At 44.9% G+C, this 17023-nt stretch overlaps 2 protein-coding genes across 6 annotated transcripts in view; both read right to left on the bottom strand.

The window, feature by feature from the left end:
- The window catches only part of LRRK1 (leucine rich repeat kinase 1), a 78553-nt gene extending 73542 nt beyond the window's left edge, over window positions 1–5011 (bottom strand). The window contains exons 1-2 of one of the 5 annotated variants that reach the window (XM_054077242.1): window positions 4942–5011; window positions 1045–1260 (exon numbers count right to left, since the gene is read on the bottom strand). In XM_054077242.1, coding sequence (XP_053933217.1) covers window positions 1045–1111 — 67 coding nt within the window. In that variant the 5' untranslated portion in view covers window positions 1112–1260; window positions 4942–5011. Of the gene's footprint in view, window positions 1–81; window positions 658–1044; window positions 1261–1948; window positions 1965–4941 lie in introns of those variants that run through there. The other 4 variants (XM_054077244.1, XM_054077243.1, XM_054077245.1 and 1 more) reach the window with 4 other exon arrangements.
- A 3246-nt stretch (window positions 5012–8257) lies between these two features.
- Window positions 8258–17023, bottom strand: part of ALDH1A3 (aldehyde dehydrogenase 1 family member A3) — a 35299-nt gene continuing 26533 nt past the window's right edge. The window contains exons 10-13 of the mRNA XM_054077863.1: window positions 16205–16369; window positions 13572–13729; window positions 12355–12429; window positions 8258–10959 (exon numbers count right to left, since the gene is read on the bottom strand). Coding sequence (XP_053933838.1) covers window positions 10887–10959; window positions 12355–12429; window positions 13572–13729; window positions 16205–16369 — 471 coding nt within the window. The 3' untranslated portion in view covers window positions 8258–10886. The remainder of the gene's footprint in view (window positions 10960–12354; window positions 12430–13571; window positions 13730–16204; window positions 16370–17023) is intronic.

Genomic DNA, 17023 nt, shown 5'->3' with positions numbered 1-17023 from the left:
TTATAGAAAGATGCAAAGCTAAATAAAAAAAGCAAAAACAAACAGAAAAAAACAGTATCACAGAATAAGCAGAATACATACAGCGAAAGGAAAGAGTTCCCAGATGTCCCTGTGACGGTGATGAGAAACGTCTCCAAGCAAGCTAAGGTGGACTCTGAATAAAGTATCAGGGTTTGCTTCATAGTTGATGATAAAATCCAAAAAAAGACTGTAAAAACATTAGCTTCTACTGAAGCCTGCTTACTCACTATAAAGTGTCAAACACACCTTCATCCTACACTTGAAACGCAGATGCTGCCTCCTAATGAACTGCTTGTTGGAAGGGGGGAATACCGTTATACAACAACCAGAAGGCTAATTCTCGATGCAGAAACATAACTGGGTTTTGACTCAGAGAACTGCAGCAGTGCCTAGCAGCTGAGGGTTTCAGCGATAAAAATCATCCAAAAATAATTTGGCTGTTCAGAAAAGAATGTAAAAGGAAGCCACCTGAAGCACATGGCCCTCCTAAAAGAGAAATCTCCACCTCTGGAGTTATTACATTGCCTAAATGCAGATCTAATCTAGCCCAACAAGACATCCCGGTAAGCCACTGGATCAAAGCTGACAGTAAACCTGGAGCAGGTTAATATCTGTTCAGCCTGAGAAAAGATGCTCTGATTTCAGCAGCTTTCGTACCCTGAACACACATTGCATCAGTGGCTGGGAACATATTTGCATTCGCACGCTGAAAAAGCACAGATCTTGTAAAACATATTTAGGAACTGGCGAGACGTGACACATATATTGACTAATTCCGTAGGCCTGCAGAGAAAAATCGATCTTCAGAGGAATGCTATTCTTATCACCTGAGCAGCTCAATATCATTCTCCTTGGAAGTAAAATTCTTTATTCTATACCATAAATTTTGAAACATTGAGGCTCAAATCACTCAAAGATCTTTCATATACTTAAATGCCATTGAAATTCAGTGGCAGCTGTCTACTGAGTTCTCTTAAAACCTTTCACTCCCAATCTCAACAGGAAAGAAATCATCCTGGTTACCATTTTGTGGATCCATGTCGCTCTCTCTGGAAATAGCGGAGTCCTCAGTTCCCACACACCAGTACATTCTGGGTCACAGTTGTGAAGATCCAACAGACAAACTTTCTGCAGCACTTCAAATTGAGTAGTGTTGTCAAAGCTGAATGATCTCCATCAAGCGAACGCAGGAGTGGAGCAACTGCTCGTAAGCACCATCCTGAAGAAACATCATTTACTCTGTTTAAAAATAAATAGTAAACCAAATTAATTGTTCTAGTATAGGTAGTGTAAGATGCTTACTCCTCTGCACTACAACACAGCTGTCTAAATATTACCTTGCAGAAAGGCACTCATCATCCTATGCAAATACAAACACAACTACTTTCTTAATAGCTTTGTTAAGAACACAATATGAATTAACAGAGGAGACTAATAATGTCTCCACTACAGAAAAGATAGTGTTCGCAATTTTTCTCCACCAAAGCAGCTCAGTCTTCGGGCAGATGGGGGTGGGGGGGCAGGGGTCACAGCTGCAGATTCAAATTCTCCACAGGCTGGGGTAAAGGCAGAGCATTGAAACCATGCAGTGCAGCTGGAAAAATCCTAAATGCAACCACAAAACCATTCCCATCCAAGAAGACTGTGGCTCCTATAAGACTCCACTGTGAGAAACTGGAAGATAACTGATGTGGTTACAGAGACAATCCTTTGTAGAAAAGCAGGTTGAGAGAAACACACCAGCTCCTTTCCCTGGTCCTTTATAGAGCTCTACTACCCAAGAAGCATCAGGCTTCTTCAAACATGTTCACGGAAGCAAATCAGGCCCTTAGGAGCTCTTAAAGCTTGGCTTCTTATGAACTGTCTTGCACAACAGCCAGCAGAAAGCTACACAGCTTACTCTCCCAGGGCATTTCCAACTCCTTACCTCTTCAAAGCAGCACACCTGTAATTTTCTCTCTTTTAATGAATCTTCCGAAGAGGTTAAAACTAAAGGTGAATTTACAGCGTGTGCCCAAACAGCATCAGCACTCCTTCATTTTCTGTTTTCAGTTTCAGTCAGTGAAGGCCTCTTAGATGTAACATGATGCCCCTCACCTTTGACTCTTAGTTTTGCTCATGTCTGGAGCCATGATGCCAAAGTTTTGATTTGAGGCTCTGATTTGGCAAAGCACGTAACCTGCCTCCCACTTCAGCCAGCAAGACCCGAGAATATCCGTTAAGTCTCCTCCAGTACAGGTGGCTTCCTGAGTTAGAATCAAAGGCCAAGGAGAGTTCAGAAATACCCTGATCCATCACCGATCTGCAGTAAGCTTTCTGCTCCTCTCTTACTACGTAGAGTTTTAACCACCAGCTGACAGTTAAAAATTACTGCATGCTACATCAGTTGTTTCTAGGCAAATATTTGAGGTTTTGGTGCTCTTATAGCAAAACTCAGCTTCTGATAACCCCTATTTTGTGGTGCCTGGCAAAAGGAACCAAAACTTACACCCCCAGCACTGCACATGCCCCTGCATCCTGCAGTCTGGGCAACGGGTGCTGCCACAGATTGCACTTTGGTTCTTATGTGTTTTTCAGAGGTGGGAAAAATAATTTGGGTACCATACGGCAAATAATGATGTGGACTGAGAGACCAGGACCAGGCTACACGCAAGCACTTTCACAGCCCGCCCCACACCTCCCCCTAGCTGAACATCTCCTGTGCAGAAGGATGGCTGCAGCTCCAGCTGGATGCAGATGTCTGGGTTGTTGAGCATCAGTTCCTCCCTGTCCAGCTCATCTCCCAGGCCAGCCCCTTGCAGGTCTCACACTGACACAGCAGCAGTCGGGCACAAGTAAGAGGCTGGCTTTGGCGCCTTTCACCCACGCAAGGAGGGGAGGCCATGAGCTGCTGCAGGAGGCTGAGATAGAGGTGGTCTGTACTTCCAGATCCATCCCACAAACTGGTGAACTGGGCCATGTTGGTGGAGGACGGGATTCTGCCTGGAATGTGCCGAGTTCCCACCACAGTCAGCTTGGCTCCTGGGCTGAGCTTCCTTCAGCCATGCCAGCAAGCCTGGCTGCTGTGCCAGGACCCCAAACCTCTGCCACATCGTGGGTGCGATACCCCAGGCAGAGGCGTCGGGGAGGCCCTCCTGCCTCCTAAAAGCAGCCTAGGTTCTTAACTCCGAAAATTGAGGGGATGTGATGCTTCCAGGAGTGGCCTCCCCTGCACTCTTGCTACAAATGCACCAAGCAGTTACAGTTAGAATAAACACTTTCCCATGCGAAGACCAACAGACCAGCTCTTATCAGTAGATGCTGGTTTCTGAGGCTTTTCCTTGCTGTATGACAGGGGTACACCACAGCAACTGCACAAGAAACACCAAACGGGGGTCAGTGTGGACCACAGAGGCCTGAAAACCATCCCAGTCCCACTTCTTAGCTTTTTTACTCAGTTTATTCCTCAAACTGAAACTTTCCTCATGTATAATAAAAAGAAAAAACTTTTGAGGAAAAATAATAGCGTGGTTTCGATAGTCAGTTCTGTTAAATGCAAGTAGGACACAAAATGCTGTAGCCATGTGTATTACTGCCACACAGCACCCACATCGGCCCCAACTCCACATTTTGGGATCTCTGTGTATATAATAGACCCATACAGTGCTTTTACCTTCAGCAAGATATGCTCAACTGTGACATGTGAACACCATCCTTTAATTTGATTTAGAGAGAGGTATCCTGCGGGCTCTGCAGAATCTCATTCAGGAGGATCATGCACAGCACACCTGAATACTGATTTTCATCCCATTCCACACATTCCCAGTTTATCTCCTGTGACGTGCTGCTGCTGGCTGTCAGTGTCCCAGCACACCTGACCTGTCCCGAGCACCTCCTCTCCATTTGCCAGCCTGTCTGGTCTCACAGCGTGCCTCAATGCCACAAGCCGCCCAGAAACATCTCAGTTTTCCCAATTCCCATGAGACCTGTCAATACTTCAGTTCTTTGCCCAAACCACGTGCTGCTTCCGAGAAGCCCATCTGGGGCTGTGATGGGTGTCACCGTGCACTTGGAGAGGTGGATGAAACCCCTGGGATGGAAAGGGTGCTGGGCTCCCCTCCTTGCCACTGCACATGGCAGGGTGGAGGCAGACCTGGAACTGAGGCAGCCTGCCCACTGCCACCCAGGGAACACCCAAAGAACCCTAGAATTGTTTGGGTAGAAAAGACCTTTGAGATCATCGAGTCCAACTAAACCAGATCCCTGAGCACCTTGTCTACATGGCTTTTAAATCCCTCCAGGGATAATGACTCAACCACTTCCCCAGGGCAGCCTCTTCCAGTGCCTGAGAGCCCTTTCAGTGAAGAAATTTGTCCTATTATCCAATCTAAACCTTCCCTGGTGCAATTTGAGGCCATTTTCTCCTGTCCTAGCGCTTGGGAGAAGAGCTCCTCTGCATCCCTGGACAGGCTTTGGCAGAAAGGGGCAAACTACCCCCTTCTCCCCACCCCACAGCCCAGGAGAAACACAGCATCACACCCTGATCCTGGGTGTCCCATAAAGCCTTCCTGGTTGCTTTTTTTTTTGGTTCCTGCCTGTCTGCCAGCTTGGCCACAGGGCTGGGGTCATGCTGGGGTCCCAAGAGCTGAGCGGGACAGCCGGGACCACCAAGCTGGGACAGCCAGGACTGTTGTACTGGGACAGCTGAGAGCCGAGCCAGGACAGCTGAACAGGGACAGCTGGACCGGGACAGGGAGAGCCGAGCCGGGACAGCTGGGAGGGCACCGCCCGCCGCCGCCCTACAAAGTTCCCTCCCAACTTTTATTTTTTTAAGCAAAACGCTCCTTTCCCCCCGTTTTTCCACTCGAAACTCCCCGCGGTGCCCCAGCCTCCCCCCGCCCCGCCGCCTGCCCTCCCTGCGGGGCAGCGAAACCCCGGTACCTCCTGCGTCCCGGGGCCGGTGCGGTGCCTGCCGCCTCCTCTTTCTCCTCCTCCTCCTTCTTCTTCTCCTCCTCCTCCCCTCCGGCACCGCCCGCCCCGCTGCGCACGGCGGAGGAGAGGGAGCGGTGCCTCCCCCGCGGGACAGGGGGGGAGAGCGGAGATGGGACGGGGCGGGGGGTCCGCTCGGCCTTCAGGAAAGCGTTCTTCACCGAAAGGTTTTCAGGCACCGTCAGAGGCTGCCCGGGGAGGCGGTGGAGTCCCCGTCCCTGGAGGGGTTTCGAAGCTGGGTAGCTGAGTTGCTCAGGGAGTTGGGTTCATAGGGACTGGCACGGGTGGGCGTGATGATCTCAAAGGTCTTCTCCAACCTGGTGATTCTGTGAGGGCCCAGGGCAGCCCTGCTGCTGGGCTCCTTCCCCACCCGCATCCACCCACTCCCCAGGCGTTCCCTACGTGGGCTTCGGCTCTTGGGATGTTTGTTTTTTACAGGACAAACCAGGGTGTGGGAGTTAGGGGATGAAGCAGGACGCTCCAGCAACTCATCGTCCATCTTCTAGCAAGTGGCGTGAGACTGAACGAAGGATTTACGGAAGAGAGGAGGCAATCTCACTTTGCTTTTCCAAAGGGAAGGAACCGCGATCATGGGAATTGGCAGCTTTCAAAGGAAGAGCTCTCCGATGAGCTCTGATGGGTGAGCCTCTGCAGCGGCACGACGGAGGGAGAAGGGTGGCAGTGCTCGGTCCCTCCGTGCCAGCCTGGTGCTGGGTTGTCCCCCGGCATGGCACCAGGCTGGCACAGAGGGACCAAGCATTGCTACCCATCTCCCTCCATTGCATCTCCACAGAGATGGCCTTACCCATCACAGACCTGAGCTGAGATCTCTTTCGTTGAAAGTTGCCGATTCCCATGATAAAGGCCAGGTGAGTTTGCTCCTCTCTGGAAAAGCAAAGTGAGATTGCTCCCTCTCTTCCTTGAATCCTTTGTTCAGTTTCACGCACCTCACTACAAGATGGACAATGAGTTGTTGGAACATGTCCAGAAAAGGGGTGAAGAGTTGGGGAAGGGTCTTGAGCCCAGGGGTTATGGGAGTGGCTGAGGAAACTGAGGTTGTTTAGTCTGGAGAAGAGAAGGCTGAAGGGAGACCTCATTGCCATGTGCAGCTCCCTGAAAGGAGGTTGTAACGAGGTGGGTGCTGGTTTCTTCTCCCAAGTAACAAGTGATAGGAGGAGAGGAAATGGCCTCAAGTTGTTGCCAGGGGAAGTTTAGACTGGATATTAGGAAAGATTTCTTCACCAAAGGGGTTGTCAAGCATTGGAACAGGCTGCCCAGGGAAGCAGTGGAGTCACCATCCCTGGAGGTGCTCAAAAAGCATGTAGGCATGGCACTGCAGGAGGTGGTTTAGCAGGCATGGTGGTGTTGGGCTGATGACTGGACTGGATAATCTTAGAGGTCTTTTCCAATCTTAATGATTCTATGATACTTCTGCAGGTGCCAGGCATGTGTGCTCCTACTGCTACACTGGTGTTGCACACATCTTTTTCCCATCACAAACAAATATCCAGGTATCAGGAACCCCTAACAAGCCTGGTACTACTTTATTTTCCCCACCCACTAAACCTACTAAGAGAAGACCATTTCTGCATGCCTTTTGTGTTGTTTTTCATGATGATTAGTAAATTACGTACACATTTTCTTTTTTTCCTGGCCCATACCAAGAAATGAGTCTCTGAAGGCTGCTTGAGGATGGAAAAAGCCATATCCATTCACTGAACTGCTGCTGCAGGCTGAGATTTGCCTAGGGCATTCCTTTGATGTGATTATGGAGACATAGAGAGGATGGGTCTTCACTGGTGCTTTTGCCAGTGTCCAGGTCCTCACTAATCTGCTTTTAGCTGCAGCCACAGTAGTTTCCCCTGTTAACCACCCTTTCCACTTTCTGCCAGACTGCTGTCTTTCGTGCCTCACAGCCTGGCTCTTGCCCAGGCCTTTCTTACAGCTTTTTTTAGCACAATTGTTTGAAAACCCACTAAAATAACTTTTTTTTTCCTTTATTTTGATAGCGACTTCCCCTAGCAAGAATTTCTCCAGATATTTGAGCTAAATTTTTGTTTCTTTTTCTTTTTTTCCCCCCAAAACTTCTTTCCATTTTTCTTGGCTTATGAGGTCTCCATTGATTATGTCACTCATTAATTCCTTTCTCTCTCCAGCCTTCCCCCTTCTAAAGTGTAAAAGTTTCTGAGTGATGCTATTAGCACATGGAAAATTCAAGGAGTTTGGCTTGGCCTGTGTAGGGACACGTCAGGCATTTCTCATATGTGTAGTGGATGGGAGGAGAGTTAAAAAGACAATGATATTGGTGTTCTTGCTCTCAATCCACACTGCAGGCGAGGCAAAGACAGGAAGGGGAACACACCTAGCAAAGTCTCACTAGTGATGGATGTGTCTCAGCAGGCAGACCAAGGCAGGAAGCCCCGTCTGACAGCATGGTCCATGGTCCCTTCAAAGTCTTGATTTTGAGGCTCACCTCAGATGGCAGAATGGATCCATCTACTGGAAGAAGCTGTGCTTTTTGCCCCTGTCAGCTGCAGCTCTGGTGTCCTTCCCCCCACTTGCTGTAAATGGCACAACTTATAAAAGCAACTGCCTAAAGGGTAAGCTATCAGACACATGCTCCAGCATTTACATGTAGAGCACTGACCAGGCTTTGGAACTTTACTTTTTTAAAAGAGGCTTTTCTTCGGAAACTGCAGAAATGAACAGAAGTTCAGATTCCTTCACAGTCCCCTGTGAGATATTGAATCCCCAGACACACACACAAACACACACTCTGCATGCAGTTCTGCAACGTGGAAATAGTATGTTGGAACTACAACGTATTATCTCTTGTGATCCCAGCGCACGTTCCCACCTGGGGAGCACCACTGGGTCACAGAATCGGGGAACAGACACAACGCTGTTCGAGGAAAAGCCCCCTGCAACTAGAGCAATACAAGGCCATTTTGTTTTAGAAGCGTGAAACCATAACCCTTCCCAGTGTTTACTTTTATCGACACAATGGACCAAATTCAGAGCAAAATAAAATACAGTGACAGGAGGATTGAGCTGAGTGGGAAGTTGCTTGCTGAGCAAAGGGGCCTTAACACGTGCATTAGAGCAGCTGGAATTATCTTAAGGCACTAATCGGTGTAAAAAAAAAAAGTATTTGAGTTACTTCTCTGTTAAAAGGAGTAAAGTCAATAGAAGTTTCCTGCTCCCCCACCTTCCTCTCTGAGCGTAACAATACGTAGCATTTAGAAACTATTTCATAAAGTTTAACATTTATTAGGAACAAGAACTATTACAAAAAGATACCCAGAGTCTAGATATATACATGAGGTTTAAACATAGCATTTTCATGTACCTGTAGCTATAAAAATACATTAGATTAACTGTATCCTGATTTATAAATATAGTTCTTTTTTTTTTAAAAAAAAAAAGTAGTATTTTGTATGAAAGCCTTATTGTGCAATGAAAGAATATACACCCTCTAAGGGGTTATTTTAAAGTTAGTGTCTAGTGTTACATAATTTAGAAAATTCAGTGTGTTGAGTCAAACCCTGATTTATACAATAAGAGATACACTGACTTTTTAAAAACTTGATATGGGAAAATAAAGAAGCGAAATATATATCATATATATAAAGCCAGAAAACTAGGAATTTAAAAGTTTTGGATGATTTCAGTTTCAACCACTGTTTATAAAAAATTAATACAGAGATACATCAAGATAACCAGCCTTTTACTGTTTGCCTTACCTCCGTACTGTCTGACTGCAGCCCTAGAAGACCCTCAAGCAGGCAGAAGTAAAGCGTTTGTCTGAGAAGATGTTCACACTCTTAAGTGTTTTACAAAAATAGAAAATTATTTACAATGTTCCCATTTGGCCTTTCATGGGGAAGGAAGGACATTTGCTTCACTGGATGGGGAGATTTACCCGTCTCCCATACCTATGGGAGGACAGGCACCTAGTTACACACCGCTGTCGGAGGTATGTCACTTCAGAAGTTAAGCAGTGTTGGAAGTGCGTTTTCAATGTTCACTAATAAGGAAGTTTAGGCTCATGCAAACTTTTTCCTTATCACCACCCACCTTCCTTCCCCCTCCAAAAAAGGTTGAGTCATGCAACAGAACTCATAACTGACTGGGGTTTATCTCTGAGCAAAGGAAGGTACTGGTTAAATCTATGCTTGCATCACAGAATAGATGTTAGACCTGCATTTCTGCTTCAAGACCTGATATCTTGAAAACTCCAGGCAGCAGTCTTTACCAGTGCTCCATGGAGATCTGCTGGTAGGCCATGAGGGACTTCAATCAGTTTGCTCTCAGAGGACAATCCCAGCAAGATCAGCTAAACTTCCTAACAACTTGACACCACCGATTCCTGCATACTTACAGCTCCTGCAGATATGGAACTTCCCATATGACTGCCAGTGGTTCTCCAGTACACAACTGGGAGGAGGAGGGAAAGTAGTGAACCCAGGAGCAGAAGATAGCATGTGGCTTGTCATTAATCCCATAGTAATGTCCGGGCATGCAAAGAAGTTACTGCAGGAGATACTAAGGCATGAACTTGGTGTGACAGCCACCTCATAGATGCTCTTCATGTATTGCTTATACAACGTTAAGCAAGAGCCAGTTCAAGCCAGTTCATTCCTCAGTGAAGAATCAGCTACTCTTTGCTTGCCACAAGATGACAGCACTCACGAGGACAATCACTGCAAAGCTGCTGATGCATTTACGTCCAGCCGCAGCTTATTCCATGATAACTGGTTTGTACACCCACATCTTTAGCACTCAGCGTGTGCTAGGGAGCACCTGCCTTTTCATACTGTACTTCCAGAAATTTGTTTTAAGCTACATTCATAAGGAATAAAGAAGCAGTGAGAAGTGGTTTTAAGTTATGCTCATAATAATAGCTCTGGCTTGAAAAAATTAAGAGATGTTCACACAGCCTGAAAGTTACAGAGAAAGAGAGAGCAGGACAGCTTCTTGCAGCTCTTCTGCTCCCTCCTCCAGAACAGAAGGACCGGCGTGGGATGTTTTCTGTGGGGTATCTACCATGCTACATGCTTAGCATTCAACTCTGTGTCATCACGGTAAATACAGTGCAAAATCCTCTTGTGAAAAGTGCTATAGTGAAGGTCTGAGATACAATTGTGACTCATTTGGAGCCAGAAGGGTTAGCAAGTCAGTAACCTGCATTTGCAGCACTTGTAATATACACACCCCAAAACATCAGGTTCAAAGGACACTTTAAAGTCTAGCTCTGCTGGGTGAAATACTGGCCCCAAAGGAGTCCTCTGGGAAACTCCCATAAATCTCATTCAGGGCTAGAATATCACCAACATGGAAAATGCATGTATCTTTAGAGAGACCAAGATAGCTCTTTCAAAGAGAATTTCTTTACGGATCCTTCCATGGAAGCTTGCACTCCCATCCCAAACTGCAGCTGCAGTCTTCACCCAAATTCCACCAACTTCAGTCGAGTTGTATTAGCCCTGCCACTCAAGTCCATTTATGCCAAGTGAAACCCATATGCCTCTGAAGGTGTTTAACAGGCCAGACCAGAAGCCTCTCTGACATGCCACCGATGTCCATGTTCTTCAGCAGTACAATTTGAAAGCAGATGTCCTGCAAACACTGTGACTAACCAGCATTTTAGTCACAGGCAGCAGACAGATGTACAGCCAAACACTTGCACAGTACAAGCATGTACTATGCTGCCAGAAGGGTCGGTTACATCAGTTTTTGAAGAGCCAGTTGACAAAATGAAATCCAGGAGATTCAATGTTTCTAGAGGAATAAAGTTAGGTATTTCCATTTTCCTTCCTATCCCTTCCCTCCCCCTCGCTCTGAACACGTCCCCCATATGTCACATTCAGAGTGTCAGCATTTTAGGCCTTCTGTTTTCACGCACTCTTCTGGGAGAGTTTAATGGTGACTGTTTTCACTTCGGTATATTCTGCCAAAGCATATTCACCGCTGGAAAAGAAGAAAGATAAGGGAAAGGGACAAACAATATTAACACGTTAATGTGTACTTTCCTGAGATAAGAGATTTCGATGTTAGCTACTGATTGACAGTTGCTGTAGATGACATCAGGCCATTAAAAACAGATCTGAAATAATTTAGACCAGCTATCAGTTTGGCCCACCACTTCTAATAATCGCTAAATACATGCACATAAGTACACACAACTACACCCTGTTGTAAAAGAAACAAGGAATGCTTCTGGTCACAGTAACCCATGAGATGACACCTTGAGACACTCTGCCTCGTGAAAACTGAGTGCTATTGTGAGAACCCATAGAAGAAACATCCACATAAAAATAATTATCAGTGCTTAGGCAGTAATTAAAGTTACTTTTTTACTGAAGGTAAGCTTCTATCTACAAGATACCATATAATCAAGAGGGCACAATTGCTCCAGAAATGCATACTGATGACAAATCCTACCACTGCATTGTCTTGGTTGGTGGAAACTGGCTCTATTCCCATGCCTTGCCCAAGGGATAAGCCCCTGACATCCTTTAATTAGCCAGGCAGTCACGCAAAGTAAACGATAAGGTCTCAATATATGTGCCCTATTTGAGGATTCATTCATTTGCCATGCTTAGCAAGTGAGGCATCTGAATGTCTCAGAGCAGCAGATGTACTAGAACAGCTACTCGAAATAGTCCCTGGAAATAAATCTGGCTTATGAAAGAAAACATGCACTAGAATCCTCTGAAGAGTCTTCTGAATGGTGTAAAAAAGATTTAAGCTAATTTCTCAGCTCTACTTCTAACTTATACGGTGACCTTGGTTTAAAAATTGCTGGGTTAATAACTAATGAGAGCTGGAAGCCTTGCAACAGGTCAGACTGGGGAAAAGGGACAGAGGGTCTTTCTGCAAGTTAGTAGCAAGCTTGGAAGGTGGGAGGTAGAATTATCTTGGAGGTTGTTCTTGTTGTTCTAGCTCCAACATTAGAAAGTCAGAGGCGGTAAGAGGTCCAACTAGGCACAATGATACAGCAGACAAGGGAGGCCCAGATACCAGCATATAAAGATGGAGGTTTAGGGTGGATACCACTGTCCCCAGCCAAGATGCCTTACTTCCCCCTTGATCTAAAAACCTAACCAGTCAGGCGGAATGCTTGCAAGTGGAACTGACTGAACTGGAGTTATTAAGAGCTTATAAAGCAGATGAAAGTATTCCTGAAGGCACTGCTCACGTTCTCACATCTGTGCTTTACATCCACGCTGTACTGGCTCAGCACCGCCCTGTGCAGCGTACTGAAGCCTGGTAGTTTAAAAGCAAATACAACAGTATTTTGACATTCACAATTGTTATTGCATTCACCATGCACATATAAACAAAATATTGAGCAAAACTTACAGTTCTCTGCCATTGCCTGACATTTTAAAGCCACCAAAAGGAGCCTGTGCATAGAGCGCATTGTAACAGTTGATCCTGCAATAAAAACATCAATTGTAAAAAGACAATTCAAAACCAAGGAGAAGCAAGATGATGACAAGAACAACAGTACAAAAAAGGCTGAAATCTGTCAGTTTCCTTTTTAAACAGTTCACTCACTTGAGAAATCAGATTTTAGCAATAAAATCTTATTCTGCTACAGAAACAGAAAACATTTGAGTAGTACTTAGTCAGAGCCACATCTCACTTCATAGTCTCTGATGACTAAGACATTCATGCTTGGGCTGGAATTTATGCAGTGTTCAGAGACGTGCCTAAAATAAACAGTCCAACTTATTCCCTGGTTTAATGAATCCCATTCTGAAATGAACATGTTTACTCAGAAAGCCATCTAAATGCTCACAAGCAGGCCCCACCATGCACTTCAAGGTGTAAAAAAAAGTTAGACTGCATTAGACTATTGCGTCACAGTAAATCAAAAGCACTAGCCCCATTTCTGTAGACACTAAGTAGGAAAAGCTAATGTAGATAACTCCTCAGCCTCTCAGTAAGATCAAGTGGCTGAGTTGAGACAGGTGTGGCTGGGTGCTGAAGGGCTGCTCCTTCATGTATCTACAACACAGCCTATCATCCCATTTTCCTGAAGTATTACTCAGAGACAGATTCTTCGAGCGTCAACTCTTGAAATCAATTCTTTATCCATCAAAATAAGACATCAGATCAAATTCTCATCTTTATTGGGGAAAAAAAAATCAGGATTCCATCTTTAAAATTATTCTAATGTAAGAAATATTGTAAACAAACCCAGCTACTGATTTTTCTGTCAGTGGTGTGATGCCATCTACTGTCCATACTGATTTGTGCAGCTAAAACCCCATCTGGTGCCACCTAAAGATCTTAAGAATTGTGGTTTTCTGCTTACTATAACCCCTACGTTTTCCGAGTTTTGCAGATAAAGAACTACACCAACAGAATAAACAGTCCATTTTGCACCAGACTGTATGGTCTTTACCACCTTATTTTGCTGAATGGATGTTGCTTCTGAGCAGAATATCAAGAATTAAACAGACTACTAATACATCTTACCTCCAGCACTTAAAAGCTATTCCAAATCATATGTCTCTTCCCCCTCCCATGAAGCAAAATCCCAGCCTACGCTCAGGTCCCACGCTGCTTACCAGACAGTTCCTGATTGCAACGCAGAAGCTAGCGTTAGTGCTCTGTCCAGATTCTTTGTGAACACGGCAGCCGTGAGTCCATACTCAGTACTGTTTGCTCTTTTTATGACCTCTTCGATACTCTTGAACTTCATAATTGGCTGAACTGGCCCAAAAATCTGCACATATCAATTTAAAATTAGTAACAGGAAAGCTTTTGCTAATGATGGTACTTTTTAAGTAATCAGATTCAGATGCTTTGTTTGAAATCAATATGTAAAATGCTATATCTGAGCCTTATAGAAGTCACTGATAGTGTCTCATAAAAAATAATAATTACAGAGACTTCAAAGGAAGCACGGTGATGTGCTGGAGTAGTTAATACAGGCTAAGCTCCAGAAACTAACGCATCATTTATAACAATCAAAATAAGCAGAGTTAGATTTGGACAAGTTTCCAATGATTCATCCTTACTCCATTTATGACTCTCCTTTTGGCCTCAGAAGTCGAGTGTACTCAAGAAATAATAAATTCCAAGCCTTGCAAGTTTTCTTCCTTGGTTTTTACTCCAATTTGGTCATTGTATGCAGTGCATGTACCATGCATGTGTTTGACCACAACCTTGGTTTCCCAGGTGGCCAGGACAAAGGCAGCTGGCACACACAATGCCTTCTGATGGAGTCTCTCATCAAATCCAGTACCAGAGGTGAGGCACTTTCCTGGCCTGCGTGGTCTTGCAGCACAATAAACCCCCACCAAAGCTGAGACACGATGTCACTTGTGCCACCCTGAGGACCAGGCTAAGCACTTTGCCTGGCCTTTAAGTTCATGCAAGTGTTTCTAACTTTCTTGGGTCTGGAATATCCAGGTACTGAACTGAAGCCTTGATCCCAGGCAAAGGATGAACATGTATTTGCAACAAAACTGCAAATTAATGAAACTGGATAAGCTTTGTGAATCATGACTTGGGATTTGGAGTCCATTCATTAAATAAGTGCCTGTCATGGGATTTTTCTGCTTATTCCCTCTATTTTTAGAATGTAACTCATGCCAGACTGACTGATATCTTTCCCAGGTTCCTTAGAGATTCTGTGGCAGATCTGAGACATCTAAACATTTTGCCAGGAGTGAACAGTAAGCAAACCCATAAAAAGCACTAGACTAAATTATAGAATACAAATGCCAGCTGGACTTTGGCAACTACTTATTTTCCATTACAGAACATGATGAAAAGTAGATTAACTTGTATTTCAAAGGAATATCACAGGATCTAATCACATGCAGCTCGTTCAATTTTCCTGCATATGAATAATGAAAGCCAGAGTAATAGATCTGCATTTTGCTGGCTTCAACTCTGTTCTCGTATAGGGAAAAAAAAGGTCAGCCCCAGGGGATTTCACCATGAGAACAGAATCTGGGATTATTTCAAGTGCAAAAGTTACATGACAGAAGATCTTCAGTGGCAGTATAGCAGTGCCACTCCTTCCCTTCTCACCATCTCTAGGTCTTAGAGTTCTTGACCCACCTTCTCGTGATAAAACAACTCCTTTTTTACAGAGTAGTGGAGCTAGAACATACATTATACTGTCCTCTGCCACTCTGCATCAGCGTGTTCCACACGTGTGCAATTTCAAGTCCTCTCAATTGGAGGTGTGTAAAAGCACCCACAACTATCCCTCTCTGACGGAGAGCTTAACTCCATCTTCAGAAAACCTTCAAACATGTATACATAGGACTGTTCCAGCCTGCCACAGTTTCAGTTATTTTTATTGTTATTTATATTTAAAGTCAAGGATTCAGAGAGAAACCTCTCGATCACCACTGCTTCTTATTCAGAAGCAGCGTTAATAGCAGCTGTATCTAGGTAAGGAATCCTGGGAGAAAGGAGGACAGGAGACCAGGTGGTGTCCTTGCACTTTTCTCTCCCCTTTTCCTCACATTCTTTCTTTTCCCTTAACACAGATTTAGCAAGCCAGTGTCAATCTTATTCCTAAGAACACCTGTACAAATAAAGTCCTTTTTGGACCAATCGTTTGGCATTGTTTTGCCTTCACTTAGCCCAGTGGGTACTGAACTCATAAATTTTATGGGGAGACCCAGAGTCTTACCCCAGTTATAACTGGATTGTCCAGGCTGAGCCATGACAGCACGTGCTTGTATTTTGCATTAAATCAGGTTGTCCTGAAATAAGACGCAAAAGCTTTAAGGTAGCATTATCTACTAGGTTTTCATCTGGGTTTGTTATTGTTCACTGACTACACTCGCAGGGCTACTTCCCTTTTGGAAAACCAAATAAAATGGGGAAAAGCAGCAAGGCTTTGAAAGGGCTGACAAACAGACACCAGTGAATTGCACAGAAATTGCTGCTAAAACATTTTGACAGGTTTTTTTTGCCTGCTCTGCTCTCCTCCTTCTCTCACAATCTCCCCCCATGCCCACTATGCACATACACTCCAAATTGAAGCTCACCTTGCAGATAACTCATTGGTGGAATGGATTTCAGCATTAGGCAATTGTTATGACACTGAAATAAGTGAAATTAGTGAAATTTCTTTTCTCCTCTCAAGCTTTCACTTCAAACCACAACCACACTTCTTTTCTTTCCCATTTACAGCAGTAAGCACATATAAATGTTCAGGTGACTTGTACCGTACCTCTTCTTTGGCGATACGCATGTTGTCCGTGACCTCCGAAAACACAGTGGGTTTTATAAACAGGCCTCTGTCTTCAATGGCAAGACCCCCACACTCCAGCTTAGCCCCTTCTTTCTTCCCACTTTCTATCAGCTCCAGGATTTTATCAAACTGCTTTTGGTCAATCTGTCAGATACAAAAGTAAAAGAAAGCCAGCAGCACCTTTACTACCACTGCTCTAGAGAACAGAATCACGGTATGTGGCCTGGAGGCATCTTTGCAGGGCGCTGTCAGACTAAGTAAGTTTATATCTCATCCTATGATATAACAGTCAAGCAATAAGCAGGCTGAAAGACAGGATGTGGGTATAGCCCTGAGCTACACAAAACAGAGGTGAAGTTACATGTGACAGTTTGATCTCTGCACTGATTTAGCTCAGGAGCACCATGAGAACAGCTTCAGAAGAGTTTTGCTGGGCTAGCAACCTCAAACAGCTCGGCAAGGGATGTGACCAGCAAGAGAGTCAGAGCAAGGGAGGGAGACTCACAGTACATAAACTATTAAGTTGACCTCGCTGTTATGTGCAGCTTCACCCTCAGCTATCAGAAAACAGCTGGAGGAACCTAGAGGGCTCTGTGCCTCCATCTCTTTCCACACATCCATGCATGAACAGCCTCAAACAACAACTTTGGAACAACAACTGCACTGAAGCCATACTTTTAAAATCAGAATTGCTTTTCACACATCTTAAAGACTGGTACCATCCCAGCATTTTTTGGTTCTCTGGACTGAGAGCCATATCCTCTCTTTTAACTATCAGCCTTGTCCAACTACTCCCCA

Source organism: Cuculus canorus, chromosome 12 (assembly GCF_017976375.1).
Source record: "Cuculus canorus isolate bCucCan1 chromosome 12, bCucCan1.pri, whole genome shotgun sequence".
Taxonomy (NCBI): Eukaryota; Metazoa; Chordata; class Aves; order Cuculiformes; family Cuculidae; genus Cuculus; species Cuculus canorus.
This window is presented reverse-complemented; position numbering and strand designations above follow the sequence as displayed.